Here is a 17736-nt window from a genome sequence, read left to right on the forward strand (position 1 = left end):
ATATACACAGTACATACAGTATGACCGACAATGGTGTATACACACATACACATTACTAAACATACTTTCATAGCACTGTTTGAAGAGATACATGAAAAGAAAGAATGGGATCAGTAAGCAGTGAGTTTAGGAGGTGTGTGTGTGTGTGTGTGTGTGTGTGTGTGTGTGTGTGTGTGTGTGTGCTAATGGTCTGATATGTAGGCCAGTCTGCCCCTTCACATTTTTAAGCCCTGAGCATCGCACTGTACCTCCTGCTGATGACACACCACACCCACACTGTCTACACCAGCTTTTCACTTCACATCTCTCTCTCTCTCTCTCTCTCTCTCTCTCTCTCTCTCTCTCTCTCTCTCTCTCTCTCTCTCACACACACACACACACACACACACACACACACACACACACACAATTTCTGATATCTGTCCAGCTGCATAACATTCCCTCAGAGATGTATCATATTTCCTACAATGGAGTCCCAAACAGGACACTGTAAATGAAGCCCATCCATCCATTTCTGCGGTGACATTTAGGGCTCACTATGAATCACACTTTAGTCTTCAGAGCAACAGAGGACAAGTGAGATGGATTTGCACCATGGGAGTCTTCTGGAAACGTGTCCATTGCCCCACCCTTTAGGGGTGCAGTTAGCTGGGTGTTGGAGGTCAGTGAAGATTACTCGGGCTGGGGCCAGAGTAAATCACATCAAAAAGGTAAAAATTATACCGAGCCTTTTATTCCACTGCAGTGTATTAGGCCACTAGGTCATAAGTCTTCTAAAGCATCAGGCACAGGAGCAGGAGCGGGGGGGGGGGGACCTGGGGGGTCTTGACAGTGAAGGGCTGCTGTTTCTAATACATGTGCACTACACACACATATATCTACAGGCCCTGACAGTCCCATTATAGTATGGGGCTGCTGGGAGACACTGTGTGCTGGCTTTAAAACAAATTTAATCATTAGTGTGCTAATTGAGCCGTGTGGATTATTGCTTGACTGGCTGTTTTGTGTGTGTGTGTGTGTGTGTGTGTGTGAAGAGAGAGAGAGAGAGAGAGAGAGAGAGAGAGAGAGAGAGTGAACAACAGAGCATACAGTATAGATGCATGCACATGTGTGTGTACTTGTGCAGCTGTGTGTTTGTGTACGTGTGTGTGTGTGTGTGTGTGTGTGTGTGTGTGTGTGTGTGTGTGTGTGTGTGTGTGTGTGTGTGTGTGTGTGTGTGTGTGTGTGTGTGTATGTGCGTGTGTGTTTCTCTCTGGCCTGTCCAGCCCGAGGGGAGGAGTGTAAATATAGACACAGTGCGGCCTCTTACCCTGTCTCCCTTCTCTCCAGCGGCGCCTTCAAATCCAATAGGCCCTCTCTGACCCTGAGAAAGGCAATTAGAGGCGCACAACAAAGAAATGATTAAACATGGACGACACGGAGGACAAATCAGTTCAAAGTTCAAAATATCCAACTTGAAATCGGCGCGCTGTTCTCGACTGCTCTTTGTTTTTGGAGAACAGGAAGCACCAATTAACAGAACGTTGTTTTTTGTTGTAGGACTAATTAAGAGTAAGCTGACGGTAGAGGAAAAACAACAACAGTAGCCCGCACAAGCCAAAAGCTCTTCTCACTAACAGTGCAGCTGTGAAAACACAATTCTGTTTCTGTTTCTTCTATTCTTCCGCCATATTGGAACTTATCTACAGTACAGTACGGTATCTGTTTTCCCCCCTTTTGTTTTTCTGAGCTTGTCCTATTGATTGTGTAGATAAAGCCCTTTAAAGTAAAGCAAATACTAACGTCATCTCCCATGCGCCCAGGAGGTCCTGCCTCTCCTGCCACTCCTTGATCTCCCTGTGTTGGGAAAACAAAAAGATGCGTTTTAAAAGCGCGCCAAGAAGAACACAATGTCAGCCAGGTCAGCTAATAATGTCACTCCAACTTCTTCACCTTCTCTCCGGCTGCGCCTGGATCACCTGGGGTACCAGCAACACCTTTATGTCCCTGAAGGAAAACAATAACAGGTTAATAACAATAACATCAACTCTAACATAAACAGTAAACAATAAACAATAACAATAACACAACAATATTAGATCTGCTGTCACAGTCCACAGAATCCACCTAATATTCTCCATTCTACTACCACTGTATTCATTCAAGATCTACCCACAAACAATCATCCGTTACACTCTTTGTATACAGTAGGTGCTGCATTCTTCATCAAGCACTAAGCTGGTCTAGAACCAGCATCATATTGGTGTGTGTGTGTGTGTATATATGTACAGTATGTGTGTGTACATACATATCTGCCTGTGTGTGTGTGTGTGGCACAATGACACAAAGACAGACTTGGCGCAGACAGTGGCGCATGGAGAATCTCATTTAAATGGTGGATTGGATGGAGCGTGTCTAAATGGGTGCAGTGGCGGCGGCGGCGGCGGCGGTGGCGGTGGCGGTGGCGGTGCCCAGGTTGTCCTTGGCAGCGGCTCGTACCTTCATCCCTGGCATGCCTGGCATCCCCTGAGGGCCGGCGGGACAGGCGGCCTCACACTGCTAACAGATTCAGAGAGACACATCCTCATCAGCACGCAACCCCGAGGATACAGCACACACACACACACACACACACACACACACACACACACACACACACACACACACATATACAGTATGCATTCATGTGCACACACACACACACACACACACACACACACACAGACACACACATATGCATTCATGCGCGCACACACACACACACTTACACACACACACACACACACTTACATACACACATACATAGACACTGACAGACAGAGATAGAGACAAACGTGTATGTATGTGTGTGTGTGTGTGTGTGTGTGTGTGTGAGAGAGAGAGAGAGAGAGAGAGAGAAAACATAAATCTGGTCCATGTAGCTTGAGAGCATCTGAGATACAGTAGAGATAAAGGAAAAGAGTAAAGGAGAAGGAGGAGAGGCAGGGGTAAAAGACTGAGGGGTCAAATCAGAGGAGGAGGAGAGGCAGGGGTAAAATACTTAGGGGTAAAATCAGAGGAGGAGGAGAGGCAGGGGTAAAATACTTATGGGTAAAATCAGAGGAGGAGGAGAGGCAGGGGTAAAAGACTGAGGGGTCAAATCAGAGGAGGAGGAGGAGGAGAGGCAGGGCTAAAAGACTGAGGGGTAAAATCAGAGTAAAGTAGGAGGAGAGGCAGGGGTAAAAGACTGAGGGGTAAAATCAGAGGAGGAGGAGAGGCAGGGGTAAAAGACTGAGGGGTAAAATCAGAGGAGGAGCAGAGGCAGGGGTAAAAGTCTGAGGGGTAAAATCAGATGAGGAGGAGGAGGAGAGGTAAAAGTCTGAGGGGTAAAATCAGAGGAGGAGGAGAGGCAGGGGTAAAAGACTGAGGGGTAAAATCAGAGGAGGAGGAGGTGGAGGAGGAGAGGCAGGGGTAAAAGTCTGAGGGGTAAAATCAGAGGAGGAGGAGGAGGAGGAGGAGAGGCAGGGGTAAAAGTCTGAGGGGTAAAATCAGAGGAGGAGGAGAGGCAGGGGTAAAAGTCTGAGGGGTAAAATCAGAGGACTCACAGGCTCCCCATCTGCGTTGGAGCCTGCCCCAGGAGGGCCCTGAAAGAAAGCAGAGAGAGCAACACCAGAATCAGATCTCAGCCACAAAAGGTCCCCAAACAGCTCTCTGGCTCCATAGCCCCAGATTCCCTCTGTATCCCAGCAAGCCCCAAGAACACTCCCCACCATTAGAGCCATGTACAGGGTGCTCAATAAAGCTGTGTGCCTACTGTACAGTGACACCACTGAACATACTTTACCATATAAAGATTTTGCTTTGTATTTTCCTGTTTACATTGTATTGTATGTTGTGTGTGGTGTCTTAAGCTGCTGGGACCTATAATTTTCCCTTGGGGATCAATAAAGTATCTATCTATCTATCTATCTATCTAATTCAACCAGTTTTATACCACTACTTTAACCAGACTTGGAAGATCAATATTAGTTAATTTGTTTGTTTGGCCGCGAAGGACACTGATTAGCCGTCCTTATATTATTATATTAGGTTGTGTAAGCTGAAAGCAGGAGGACGCTAAAAACAGCATAAACTCAGAAGGGATGACATACATGTGAGGAGCGTTACTATGCACAAATTATTATGTTAAGGGATTATACTAATGAAGCAAGTTCATGTAATATTCCCCAATTAAAATCTCAACATGTTTATGCTGTACATTAGAGGAATAATCATGTAAGGAAGGTTCAAAACATGGAATTGGAGCAAAAGTACAGCATTTCACAATACAAACCTTGTGATGAGTTCATGTGTGGAGCAAATCTCAAGGGTCTCAGGTTAGTAATGCCTGGTGGACATTTCACAGTATTGCATACCGCTCCACTTTCCTCATGATGTCAGAGCATGCTGTTACTGTTATGTTTTACCTCAATTCTGCTGCCATAGCAGCATGCAACACAGGGAAAGTGAGGTGGAAGGACGATATATCAACATCAGCTAAGGTAGCTTTCCACACTGTTATTCAGCATGCTGGCATTGGAAAGCACTTTCTAAGTTGGGATTTTACACACAAGCTTAAGCAACTGTGCATTTTCTTTCAGGCTCTGGATTCAGCTAATGTTAGCGCTGTTAGCATTGGCAGCACACTCTCTCAGTAACAGGGAGTGATGATGGGAGACACAGAGTTCAGAAACAGCTCCAGACTGCCTCTAGGCCCTTCAAAGCGACTGCATGAATAGGACCGGAGGGAGATAAGATCTTACCGCTGGCCCTGGAGGTCCGGCGACGCCGGGGGGGCCTGGCAGACCGAGAGCTCCTCTGGGTCCTGGTGGGCCCTGCGTGGGGGCAGAGATGAATTGGTCAGATTAAAGGGAAGAAACCGAGATCACAAGATGACCAAAAGCACGGAAAAACCTGCCGGTCAAACGTACAGTAGCCTATACTGTTACATTTTTCAGTACAAACCTCAGGTCCAATGTTGCCCTCATCTCCTGGAGTGCCGTTCTTCCCTGGAGGGCCCTGTGAGAGATTACAGGCACACACATAATAATGCACACAGTGCACATAGAGTACAACGCACCGTCCAGAGGACATCTAGACACTGATTTTAGTAGTAAAGAAATTTGGATTTAAAAAAAAGAAAGAAAACTCACAGGAGGTCCAGGCTTCTCAGCACCCTGTGAAAAAAGAGAGTAAAAAGGAGAGGAAACGAGAGTGAGAAAATGCAGTATCTAACCAAACAACAAATATCTTCTGCTGTGTGATGCATCATCACTGTTGTCAGTCAGAGCTATAGCACTTCCTGCTAGAGAAAGCGTTTCTAATGTGTCACAGATATAACCGCCACAGATCAAGGCCAGATCAAGGTCCAATTTGACTGATATCTGGGTCACATACAGTAGTTCACAGAGTTCCTCTCATGATCAACAGACTGACAGCTGAATGTATGTACTGTAAAGCATGTTAACAACTGAATGGATTACTGATGCTTTTGGATTTGATTTGGGACTTTTTGAGCCGTTGTTCAGTGTGATTGGAAATCTGAAGAATAGAGTCAACTTACGGCGGGTCCAGCAGGCCCTGGGAAACCAGGTAGTCCCTGTGTTCAAAGAAAAAGACAAGTGTGATACCAAAGTGTTACCAAAAATATTTGAAATCAAAATCATTGATTCATTCTTTGATGAAAACAGCAATATATTTGTTCGGCACTATATTTCTGCAGCACAGATATATCAATAGTCTGGATCCACAACATTGCTCAAAGCTACATAGAGGACTTTGAAAGAGATAGAGAAGCAAATAGCCTTGTCAACAGACTGAAGGCCGGCGTCCACCAGATACAGATGCTGTGCGCCGCGACAAGAAAACAATTAGACCTCCATTGTTTTTAACGGAGCAAAGCCCACTAGAAACGTCTGCCGCCGCACAGCAGCCGCACAGGGATAGAAAACTGTTCTAAAATCCTGCGCGTCAAGACCACGCCGCTGAAAGTTGTGTCCGGTGGGCGCCAGTCTTGAGGCTGACCAGACAGAGATGTTATGACTTACTCTCTCGCCCACAGATCCTCTCGGCCCCAATGGCCCCATCAAACCCTACAAAAGAGGTAGGGGCACTTTTTATATTTGAGAAGAAACAACATGGATACAAAATGTTTTTAAAAACATTATGTTAAAATGTAAAACCAAAATGTAAAACCATTATTATTATTATTACTATTATTATTACTATTACTATTATTAATAATAATAAACATGTGTATTCAAATTGATCTACCTCTTTAAGCTGCATCATCATACACACTGAAACATTATTGCATGTATGCAACCATGCATCACATGTTAACATTTTGACATAAGAAGGTTCTTACAGGCGACCCAGGAAGGCCAGGAACACCTCTTTGTCCAGGCAGGCCAATCTCTCCTTGCTCTCCTTTGGCTCCCTGAGTCATTCGCACACACACACACACACACACACATACACACACACACACACACACACACACACACACGCACACATACACACACACACACACACACACATACACACACACACACACACACACACACACACACACACACACACACACACACACACACACACACACACACACACACACACACACACACACACGCACACACACACACACACACACAGAGAGAGACACACAGAGGGGGCAAACAGTTCCGTCACCTTCACTGTTGCCAGGTAACATTGCCGCAGCACTGTTCCATGCTAAATCAATTATGGCCTGGCCATTTCCCACGATTCCACCACTGTCACAGCGGCCAAATGAGACAAGCCTCTGAGGATGTACCGACCTATTTATTACAAAGGTGAATTCAACCAACTTCATTTACCTGCCCTGATACTGATATGGGGGAGACAGAGAGAGAGAGAGAGAGAGAGAGAGAGAGAGAGAGAGAGAGAGAGAGAGGGCCTGAAAGTATCAGTTTACCTCAACATTTACTGTATAAAGGGCCTTGGCAGAGACTGATATACTGTATACTCACATTTGCCCCATTGGTACCAGGAGTGCCCGGGAGACCCTGAGAAGAAGAAGAAGAAGAAGAGTTTTTGCATTAGTCATGTGTTGTACAATCAGTTACAGAAGTTATGGGTCCAAACATTGCAGTAATGCTTTGCTGAACAAGGTACTGTAGCATCTAGATAGTATTTCAAATTACAGGTTTCAAGTGGAGTTTTATGGGTTCCAGTGGAGAGGAACAATGGCAGTTTACATTAGCAAGCGCTACAGTAATGAGCTGATGAGACAAAAGATATTGAACTGAACGGCAATGCTCCCCTTACATCACAATACAACAGACGGATGAGGGTGCCACAGAAAGGTGCTCAACCCATCAGTAATAACAGTTACAGATAACATCCAGCATTCTCTTGCTGTTCTCTTCTGTTCTTTACACAGGGCAATGAAATCTCATCTGTGACAGTAAACTGCCTTTGAACTCCAATGTTTCCCAACCCGTCACTGTAAAACATCATCAAGGACGATCAATAGGAAGTCTTTGAAGCTGAGGCTTTCCCCATTACACATTGCTATGAAACATCATGAGGGACAGTAGAGTGTCTTTTTGTGTATTTTGTGAGGTTTTGTCCTCTGCATGCGTAGAGCTGTGTGCTGTGTGTGTGTGTGTGCTGTCTGGAGGGGACTCACGTCTCTCCCGTCTCTGCCAGCCTCTCCCTGAGGCCCACGAGGCCCCTCTGGTCCTGCCACGCCTGGAGCGCCGACCACGGGCTTATCGGGCTGAGGAGGAAGCAACACAATCAGACCAGGCAATACATCATTTTAAGTTCTAACTAAAGATAAAACAAAATAGCTTAGTTCAACTAAATAAACATGTTTTTAGTTGAGCTAAACAGTTTAAGAGATGCGGTTTAATGCTATCCTACTTGTTGTTAGGAATTAAATATTTTCTAATTGGGGAGACTTATTGTAGAGTACACATTGGCCAGATGGTACATACCTACAGTATCTCCAAAACCTACCTGAACAAACAAGCTTCCCTCTTCTCTAATTGGAAATTACCCTTTACTATGACAGGCCACAGGTTAGCCCATAATGAAAAGGCATTTTTGTTTACACTGTTTTGAATTGAGCAATCGAATACTATCCACATTGTAATTGTCTGTGTGAGCTGACTAGGCCATGTTTGTTAGGGATTAACAATAAGTAAGATGGATGCTGCCGGTATGTTTTACGGGGTGTCAGCTTTGCTACGTGCAGGTTTCACAGGACCCACTGGGGCTGAAATTAAGTATCTGTCAGTATTTAACCAGATGCTAATTTCACAGAGTATTATTTCAGTCTCCATTTTGCAAGGAAATAAATGAGTGTCTTTCAATTGTTGTTTTCCAAAATTTAATTAACGCTCACTATGATTTGGCAAAGCATGACGTTGGCAGGGGAAATTGCAACAGTAATTGCACTCCAGTGCCTGAATGATGCTCTAGGCCCTATTTCCATTTTGTTCAGGCTCACTGCCACTTGTCTTGTCTTTAGAACTACTTGGAAACAGGACCCAGAAAGTCCAAACACCTCCCATCCCACTCCAACACACACACCAAAAAAGTTCCCTGAGGGACCCTCTCAATGGAATAACGTCTACCACAATGGAGTTCAGTTCCTGGGTTATTCGATTCAGGAGTGGTTTTATGTGCAGCCATCTTAAAGAGAAACTATGCAGGATTGGCAATTTCATCTCCGGTTTAGGTTTCGCTTTTCGTTTTCGCTCGTTTTATGCTTGCATATTTCTCTTCAGAGCTTCCCCTACAGCTTTAGCGTGTATATTTATACATATATAGGCTATATATAAATGTATAAATGGCAAGCGTGGTTCTTCTTGTTCCTTACGCGTCTCAGACTTCCAGATGTAAACAAGGAGCGATCGCCTCCTGAACGAACTGCAAGGTTGCAATAGCGGATAGGGACACTGGGGGCGGGAGGAAATATTACTGTTTTCGATGAAACTGGTCAGTTAAGCAAAACAACGATTTCTAAGCGATTTTATGACTATGAAAAAGTTGCATAGGGTCTCTTTAAATGAAAGCCAGGGGAGCTTGTATGGCTATCAGTCTCCTTAAAGTAAGACCGCCATAGGTGTGGTTGATTTTTTTTTTTTTTTGGAATTAACTACTGCAAACAAACACTGTTCCATGGACAGAGGAGACTGGAGACTATCTGGCTGGTGCACATAGCTTTTGTCTATTTTCCTTCATTCACTTAATACAGTGGCTGCAAATTCAGTGCCCTACTATAATTACATAATAACTGACCACACAGATGCCAGACAATGGTGACAACGGGGCAACAGTAGTATTTAGAAATGCAACCTGACATATACCACTTTATTTTAAAAGAGACATGTTGTCTGCTTTCATTGTTTTGGTATAAGTACTTGTTCCTCTTTCATATTTTCTCTCTCATAGCACCACTTGGTAATGGCAGAATATAGAGTAGCACAGAGCAACAAGGTCGTGAAGCAACAAAGCAATAAAGTAGATTATTTGCCTTATAAAGGGAACACACACACAAAAACAAAGGAGAATTTAAAAAATAAATACCTCAGCATTGGCATACATCTGAAGAAGAAGCAAGAGAGAAACGAGATCAATGTAGAGTTAGTGAAAAAACGTCACCCCCCACCTCACCAAAGAGTGTCAGAGAAAGCACTAGGCCTGGTTTCAGACAGTATAAGTTTACCTACAAATACATTTCAAACAGAACAGACTGCATGCACACTGCATCCAACAGGAACAGGCGGATAGCATTTCAGCAGTCAAGTTCAATTAAGAAATGAGCGCATTTGAAGGTAAGATAATACTGTCTGTCCCCATGTCTGGAAAGCACTGTTGTACAGTGCTACTGTTGCTGGATGGGCCACATGCTGGCTAAGACAGAGCCCCTTGATGCTAATTTATTGGCTCAAAAAGCAGAAAGGTGAACCGATGCTAAAGCTAATCAAGCAAAACACAAACAAAAAAGGGACACAACTATTCAGAGCACACACATCTCAAGTAATATAACATACTGTTACATACTGTAGATATAGCAATTTAGCATAACCGTGCATGAGAGAGTTTATGATACTAGCGATCAGCGATCACAATGACCAAAGGAAGAGTCGACAAGCACATGCCATAACATGTGACACGGCCCTCTGGTCATTGTGATGCATATTTAAAATGTAGATAACTCACCAGATAATTGGTCCATGACAGATTTGAGTGAAACAAATAAGACACTGAGTGACAGTGTAACTTTAAAACTTTAAATGGATGTTTTAATGGGTTAGCTACAGTATGGCTGATAGCTACGACTGGTTAGCATACATCGCAAATGAACAAATCAACAAATCAACAAATCTCATTTGCCACAAAGGGCCATTATGACCTCTACCAGAGTATCCCGTTGCACAAGGACAGCTATATTGTATTTACTAGCTACTAGCTACTTACTGAAACACCAGAGAGATCTGAAGAGATGGCAGCTAACACAGAGAAATTGTTACCTCAGTCTGAGGGAGCTCAGTGCAGGTCTCTCTCTGGGCTCTCTTCGGGTCGCAATGAATCAACATCCACTGAAGCTCAAACTGAGGACACAAGCACAATTCATAAACATTATTTTGTTCTCCGTGCCATTGAAGTAATGCCCGCGGTGACTCATTCTGAAAAGTCTGCCGCAGTGCTGATTGAACAGACCTGCCAGTGTTGTGGTACATGCTGTTCTCCCTTCATATTCCCTTTTCTCATAACTGATAAGTTTACTGTGGTTGATTATGCCCTGTGCAACTCCTTCTGTAATTACTCAAGAGCTCATTAGAGCATTGCTGTGTGTGGATGTGTGTGTAATGTTTACATGCTTGTAAATATGTATTAATATGCCCATTTCATCCCACTTTATGTTCCTCCTGCTCTCCTCTCCTGCTCTTTAATTTCCTCTCTCTCACTCTCTCTCTCTCTCTCACACACACTCTCACACACACACACACACACACACACACTTCCTTCTCACTTCTTCCCCTGCAGTGCGACTCACCACTACGGAAGTGCTTGAGTCAGCATCCAGCCTGCCGATGAGGGTGTCACCCTCAGTATTGATGTAGCCCTTCTCCTTGATGGGCCTCTGGTCCACCGGCTGGCAGTCCACGGCCAGGGTGACCTGGTCCCTCTCTACGCCGACCATAACCTTGTGCCACTTGGTGTTGAAGAGGACGGAGAGGCCGGGGAAGGTCACCGTCTGGAGGTCGCCGTCAAGTGTGGTCAGGAAGAACTCCAGGGACTGCTGGTCCCCGTTGAGACGCAGGCCGGCCTGCTTGACCCCGGTCTCGTCCACGATCTGCCAGAGGTTCCACACTTTGTTCACGGTGTTCTTGATCATCCGGAAGGTGGTCATGAAGGAGTACTCTTCAGGGAAGCCGCGAGGGAAGTTAAGTCTGGGAAGAGAGACAGAGCCATCAAAGTATGAAATATGAACAAAATCAATACTACCGTGTTTGAAGGTACATGCCTGCTTGTAGACGCAATAAGTAATATTTTTCTCTGTGAAAAGGACACTTCTAGCATTAGGGCAGCTTCTAATGCATATGCTCTATTCTTCTTGCCATGGAGCCCCTTCAGTTGGGCAGTTGTGAATTCTTTTTTATGCTCCAAGGGTACTGGAAGACATGTGAAGTCACAAATCAAGAAAAAATAGGCCATTATCACAAGCTTCCTCTCCTGAACTCCTGAACTCTTTGGACCATGAAGGAATCATGCTTGTAAACAATGTGAAGACAGCAGAACTGGCAGAACTCTCTCATAACCAAAGGCCCTGAACCCCTCTGCAGAGATCCCACACGTGATTCTCATGACTGTGTCATAAATTGGGCCATTATGGAGGCAGAGTCGTAATAAATCACTGGATTTAAGCCGAGACCGGAATGATCAGATCAAGACATCAATGAAAAACCCTTCCTGCTGGAAAGGGGGGGGGGGGGGGGGGGGGGGGGTCTGGGGCGAGGATAGGAGCGGGAGGTTGGGGTGGGGGTCTCTTCCGCGCCCCAGCCCTGCAGCACCCCTGGGCACGTTTAATGAGCACTGCGCTCCATGGGTGGTGTATTTATAGGCGGGGTGGGGTGGGGGGGTGCTGCCGCCGGCACTCCAGAAGCTTGTAAATGGATGGAGGGCCAGCAGTAAAGGGAAAGGAGAGAGAGAGAGGGGGTTTCCTGTTGGGCCTGTAAATTAAATGAAGGCCATGCCCAAGCACTGCCCAGCCATGGAGACGGACTTGGTTGTCCACGTGTCCTCTTTTTATGGTGTGTAGGGATTTTTTTTTTTTGGGACTCTGAAAGCCTTTGCTTTGCAGCGTTTTTTTCAATGGCTTGATAAACAGTTACATAACACATTATCACAATCCCCTAGAGACTAGAGAGAGTGTTGATTCATAGAAAATTGGTCAGGTAGCTCTATCGCCTGAACCCCACCGACCCCCCCCCCCACACACTCTCCCCCGCGTAAAATCCCTCTGTACCCCTATCACAAACATCTCTGTAAAATGGAAGTGCTCGAAAACATCCAAGGTTACTGCCATTTTTTTTGCACCCTTGATGTCTGACAGCGAAATGCTTTTCACAACGGCCTAATTGCCTGAAAGCCCTCTTAAAGCCCAGGAGAGAGCTGCCACGCTTGCGGCGACATTTGCCGACTAACTCTAAGCACCACGGAGGCTCTCGCAGAGAGCTATCGACAGTGTCAACTCCCCACTTCTCCCCTCATTTCCTCACCCCATCTCACTGAGGACACAGGGGGGAGACAAAAGGAGTAAAGTTCTGGAGGAGAACTGATGAAGTCAGTCATACGAGAGGGGATCCGGTTTGCAAAAACCAGATAGGTTCAGGCATGTTGTCCCCCCCCCTTTTATTCTCCACAGCCAATTACTAGCTATTTCATGTGTGGCAACACCTGGGTCAGGCCTGTAATAAGCTAACACCTGTGTTGTGGACGTTTCTGTGCCATGGGATCTGTTTTGTGTGTGTGTTTGCGTGTGTCAGTATGTGTGTGTGTGTGTGTTTACACCCTCCCTTTGTGTTTTAGTCCTCTTTTTTTATGTTTTTTTTGTTCCTGTTCTGTTTTTGCTTACCGTGTCGGAATCTGGAAGTTGGCCTCCCTGTCGAGCCGGTAGGCCACCTGGTGGGATGTGGAGCCCTCCACTTTCCTGACGCCCTTCAGGGGGATGACGTCCAACTGGAACTGGGTGATCAGATCGAAACCTTCCGCAGGAAACATTAAATCGTTTAAAGAAAATGCTGCTCGTGAGTTATTTTTTAGGGGCGGATCCTGTATTTTTTTTTTTTTTATATACATGTTCAGCCTTGTTTGCTGAATTAACAATTACTGTTGAGGGCTATAATGTTCAGGAATCTTTTTCACATGGTGTGTCACATGTTTTTTTATTGCTCATTTGAAATCAAGTACGTGAGAACGATCTTTTGGCATATTAAAATGCTACGATTCACTGGCACTAACATATGCAAGTGATTTGAGGCCATGGTAAGGTTTTGCTCTAAGGGAAACGCTGGAAACTAATTAACATCTTGCTGAGTTAGAATGGTTCCTACTTAAAAAATCAGCTTAGCTAAAGCGGAATGTTTTTTATTTGGTTCGGTCGGAGATCTAAGGGTGTCTAAGAAAACACCGTAGCTAAGCAGACCCAGCATCTTTTCTCTATCAAAACAAACATGGGAGGGTAGGCAGTGGAATCCCAGACTGTGAAATAGCAAGCCGAAGATTAAAGAGGAGCTATTAATGGTTTATTTTTTTTTCCATGCAACATCTTTTAATAAATATAATGTAATGACTTTCATTTTGTGCTTGCTTCTCCATAGCCAATAAAAAAAGATGGGTGATTAATAACCTCAGGTTGAGCCTGGGAACGATGAAATGGTCTGAAAAAAAGTCATTACTTTGGGAGAGGGATTGTTCATAATTTCATGTCATAAGTCTTTATTAAACACTCTCAATTCGCATTGGATTTGATAAAAAAAGATTTTAAAAATTGTCAAATTACTTTCCTTTATTTCTTTCTTTACATTATCTGTAGTCAGTGAAAGTGAAACGTATTTATCAGAATCTAATTTTATGCTATCGGAATTCCCAGGAACCCAAGAGTTCTAATTTTAAAGTTGAGTAAACCCAGATAGAAATAATACTAAAAAAATGTATGAATGATTACAGTGGTTGCTTCTGTTTTACCTGGAAGGTCATCTTGTCCGTTTCTCATGGGTGGGCAAACAGTGTCACCGTCTAATCGGTTCATGTCCAGCTCTGAAAGGGAGAGAGAGGTTGGTTTCTTCACTTGAATTTGTTTTCATGTCTTCCCCACAGACTGTGTCGAGCATGTCGCATCAGATTGGACACACACACGCACACGTGCACACGCACACACGCACACACGCACACGCACACACACACACACACACACACACACACACACACACACACACACACACACACACACACACACACACACACACACACACACACACACACACACACACACACACACACACACACACACACACACACACACACACACACTCCCTCTGCAGTCAACACCTCTAAACAGCCCCAGATGACACTGGCTGCTTCCATCTGCCCAAGCTACTCTGTAGGTGAGGTGCAATGTGGATTGAAGGCTACAACCTTTGCAACCTTAGCTTTAAAAGAATAAGCATAAACCAAAACTGCATACAGTATTTTTCTGCATACACTGTCCCCCAAAAACTTAATTCATAGTCACGTAATATTTGTTTTTATTTCCATTTCAAGCATGAAAATAGGGAAAGTCAATGTGATCCATGACATCTCATGAGGAAAAGGAAATGCCACTTGATTTGCCTCATCATTTCACTGAGCTTGTTAGTGTCTGCTGACAACATATTTTATGGATGCTGAATTATGGACGTTGTTGAACAGAACAGAAATCACCAAAGCAGATGACAGTATGCTCATCATGTATAAAATACTGCTCAATATTTTGATGCTTGTCATCTTTTTAAAGAGATTATTGTTTTTCATTTCCTAGTCTCATGATACCCCAGCTATAGTGAAACAAACAAACAAATAAAAACATGACTAAACCAAATCTAATCAATGTGTCAGACCAGTGGTGTTGCATGCTGTCAACCCTGCTTGCGGGATGAAAAACCTAGATGTAATATTTCTTGTCCTGGCCCTCTGGGTCAGGTTTGGGCAGGTCTGAAGAGCAGGTGAGCTCCTTTGCCCCTAGTTTTAATCTACATCTGATTTGTCGGCTTGGAGCCCAGAGTTAGAAAACAAACAAGGAACAAAATCAATCACAGGGAGGCCAAACCACTTTAATTTCAGCAGGTGTTATCGCTGTTCCGTGGAGGATTATTGTGCTCAATGTGTGATCTTTGATTCTATTTTCTTAAATAGTCATCTCTTTTTTGTTAGGGAAGCTTTTATAAGCAGAGAATTGCTGCACTGTGAGGAACCTTCAAGTCTGCAGTTTTGAGATTCTCCTTAATTGATTTAGCTTTCAATCGATTTGGAAATAGATTCTCTGTTGCTTCTATTGTGTCCTGAATGTGAAAATTACAGTAACAATTTATCATAATCAACCTTAAACAATATTAAACTATAACTAAGTTTCAGACGTTTAAATCGGGCAAATATCCTATCTACAAAATCTGTTGATGATGCACCCAGGGGACAAAAAAATAATTTGACATTTTCTGCAGTGTACTTGCTGTAACTTCTCTACCTGGCTATTTGTGAAGTGACAAAAAAATAAAAACCCTCTATGGAGCTGGACGGTAACATTTTGCGGACACATGAAGCTGGAAGTAATGAAATAGAAACCAGGAGCTACTCCCCTCTTTCATAGTCCCATATCCTGACTCAGCTGGTTCGGATGGGTAACGAGGGAACACATCTGGAACCCTCTTTTTTCTGCTTCACTTGCCTGGGGACAAATGGGCTACGGTACACTGCGGACAAATAGAAATACACACCCCTCTCTCCTCTTCCTCCTCCTTGTCACCCCTCTCCCCTGCTCCTCCTCCTCCTCCTCTTCCTCCTCCTCGTATCCCCTCCAGGTATACTCCCTCCCTGGTTACTGCTGCCCATATGCAGGCATACATACACCCATACTATAAGCATACATATACAGCCCCCTTCTGCTGTTAAGCATTCACCCCGTGGCAAACACTTTAATATGCACACGGCGTGCTCATCAGCACAAATGAGGGGGCCGTGGCACGCTGCCATGTGTTTGGGTGCCCACAGAGATGCCTGCTCTCTCTCTCTCTCTCTCTCTCTCTCTCTCTCTCTCTCTCTTTCACTCTGCCTCTCTCTCTCTCTCTCTTTCACTCTGCCTCTCTCTCTCTCTCTCTCTCTCTCTCTCTCTCTCTCTCTCTCTCTTGGTTTCCCACCGTCCGTAAGGACCACACACTGTGCGGCACGTTTTATATGCGACGGGAGGGAAAAAACCCTGCAGGATCATTTTAAGTGCATCCATGTACTGTAAGCCCCAGCACTTCCCTAGGCCTGATTTATTACCTGAGTGTGTCAGATTATAAGAGAATCCTCATCCTCATCCTCATCATCATCATCATCATCATCATCATCGTCGTCAGGGTGAAGAGATTATCTGTAATAATCTTATGGTCTCGGCCGCACCAGAGCTATATTTGGCCCAAGCATACCATGAACATCTATATGACTAAGGGAGGTTGGGTGAAAAAAAGCCCCCTAGGCTGAAGCGGACCTCGTTGCTCTGTTTGTTTACTGTGCAGTGTGATGTTTGTTTACCAGTGCCTGGCAACAGAGTCCAGCATTTATGTGTGAATGGTATAGGTAAATACTGCACACCAGTGTGACTACACCGCAGAGTCCAGCATTTGTGTGTGAATGGTATACATGTAGGTAAATACTGCACACCAGTGTGGCAATGCATTGTACCCTTAGAAACTAACAGTTCACACACAAACACTACCATACACACACAAACTAGCTACATGCATACATAATTTCAGTACCCCCTTCCCCTCCCCTTATGTGTCTTACATGTTTTATGTCTGTATAATTACTATTATTTTGTAATAATTTTCTGTATAATCGTTATGTATCCACACTAAGGTTGGTGAATAAAAATAATAATAATAATAAATAAATAAAAAAAGAAACTATCAGTTCAGGGAGACACAACAGCAAAGCATTATTGTATCCACAGCACAACATCATGCATTGTGGGTTGCAAAATACTGGCCACTGTCCTGATATTACATGCAGGCCACAGTGGCTGATGCGTTGATGAATGAATAAAGTGGTGTTGGTTGAACTTACGTCCCAGGGCAGGGGCCGAGAGCAGAGACAGCAGGACGATGGTGGACGACACACACAGAGACATCACCCGATGACACGGGCCTTTCCTGTGGACACAGGAAGTAGTTATAAGTAGTTATAACTATGGCATAGTACAAACGCTCGCTGACAGAGTAATGGACATATACAGTATACCAATGGATGCAAACAGTCAAGATACAATACATGACAAGAATCTGTTGATAGGGTCAATAGAGATTCAGTCCCCATTCAGTCTTTGGTTTATCTCTGGTATCAATGAGGTGTAAATGAAGTGAGAAAGGACACGACCGAAATATCACACAATGTGAGTAGCAGGAAGAAACGGGAACAACGGCAATTTCCTGTTCACACTAA

At 44.3% G+C, this 17736-nt stretch overlaps 1 protein-coding gene across 1 annotated transcript in view; it reads right to left on the bottom strand.

Moving 5' to 3' along the window:
* LOC134072812 (collagen alpha-1(IX) chain) overlaps positions 1–17425 on the bottom strand; it is a 28532-nt gene extending 11107 nt beyond the window's left edge. Inside the window, exons 1-19 of the mRNA XM_062529668.1 lie at positions 17362–17425; positions 14245–14316; positions 13133–13262; positions 11051–11447; positions 10524–10604; positions 9577–9594; positions 7670–7759; positions 7008–7043; positions 6365–6436; positions 6045–6089; positions 5561–5596; positions 5151–5174; positions 4963–5016; positions 4761–4832; positions 3564–3602; positions 2479–2535; positions 1933–1986; positions 1783–1836; positions 1310–1363 (exon numbers count right to left, since the gene is read on the bottom strand). Coding sequence (XP_062385652.1) covers positions 1310–1363; positions 1783–1836; positions 1933–1986; positions 2479–2535; positions 3564–3602; positions 4761–4832; positions 4963–5016; positions 5151–5174; positions 5561–5596; positions 6045–6089; positions 6365–6436; positions 7008–7043; positions 7670–7759; positions 9577–9594; positions 10524–10604; positions 11051–11447; positions 13133–13262; positions 14245–14316; positions 17362–17425 — 1449 coding nt within the window. The remainder of the gene's footprint in view (positions 1–1309; positions 1364–1782; positions 1837–1932; positions 1987–2478; positions 2536–3563; positions 3603–4760; positions 4833–4962; positions 5017–5150; positions 5175–5560; positions 5597–6044; positions 6090–6364; positions 6437–7007; positions 7044–7669; positions 7760–9576; positions 9595–10523; positions 10605–11050; positions 11448–13132; positions 13263–14244; positions 14317–17361) is intronic.
* Between the last annotated feature and the right edge of the window lie 311 nt (positions 17426–17736).

The sequence above is a fragment of the Sardina pilchardus genome, chromosome 24, assembly GCF_963854185.1.
Source record: "Sardina pilchardus chromosome 24, fSarPil1.1, whole genome shotgun sequence".
Taxonomy (NCBI): domain Eukaryota; kingdom Metazoa; phylum Chordata; class Actinopteri; order Clupeiformes; family Clupeidae; genus Sardina; species Sardina pilchardus.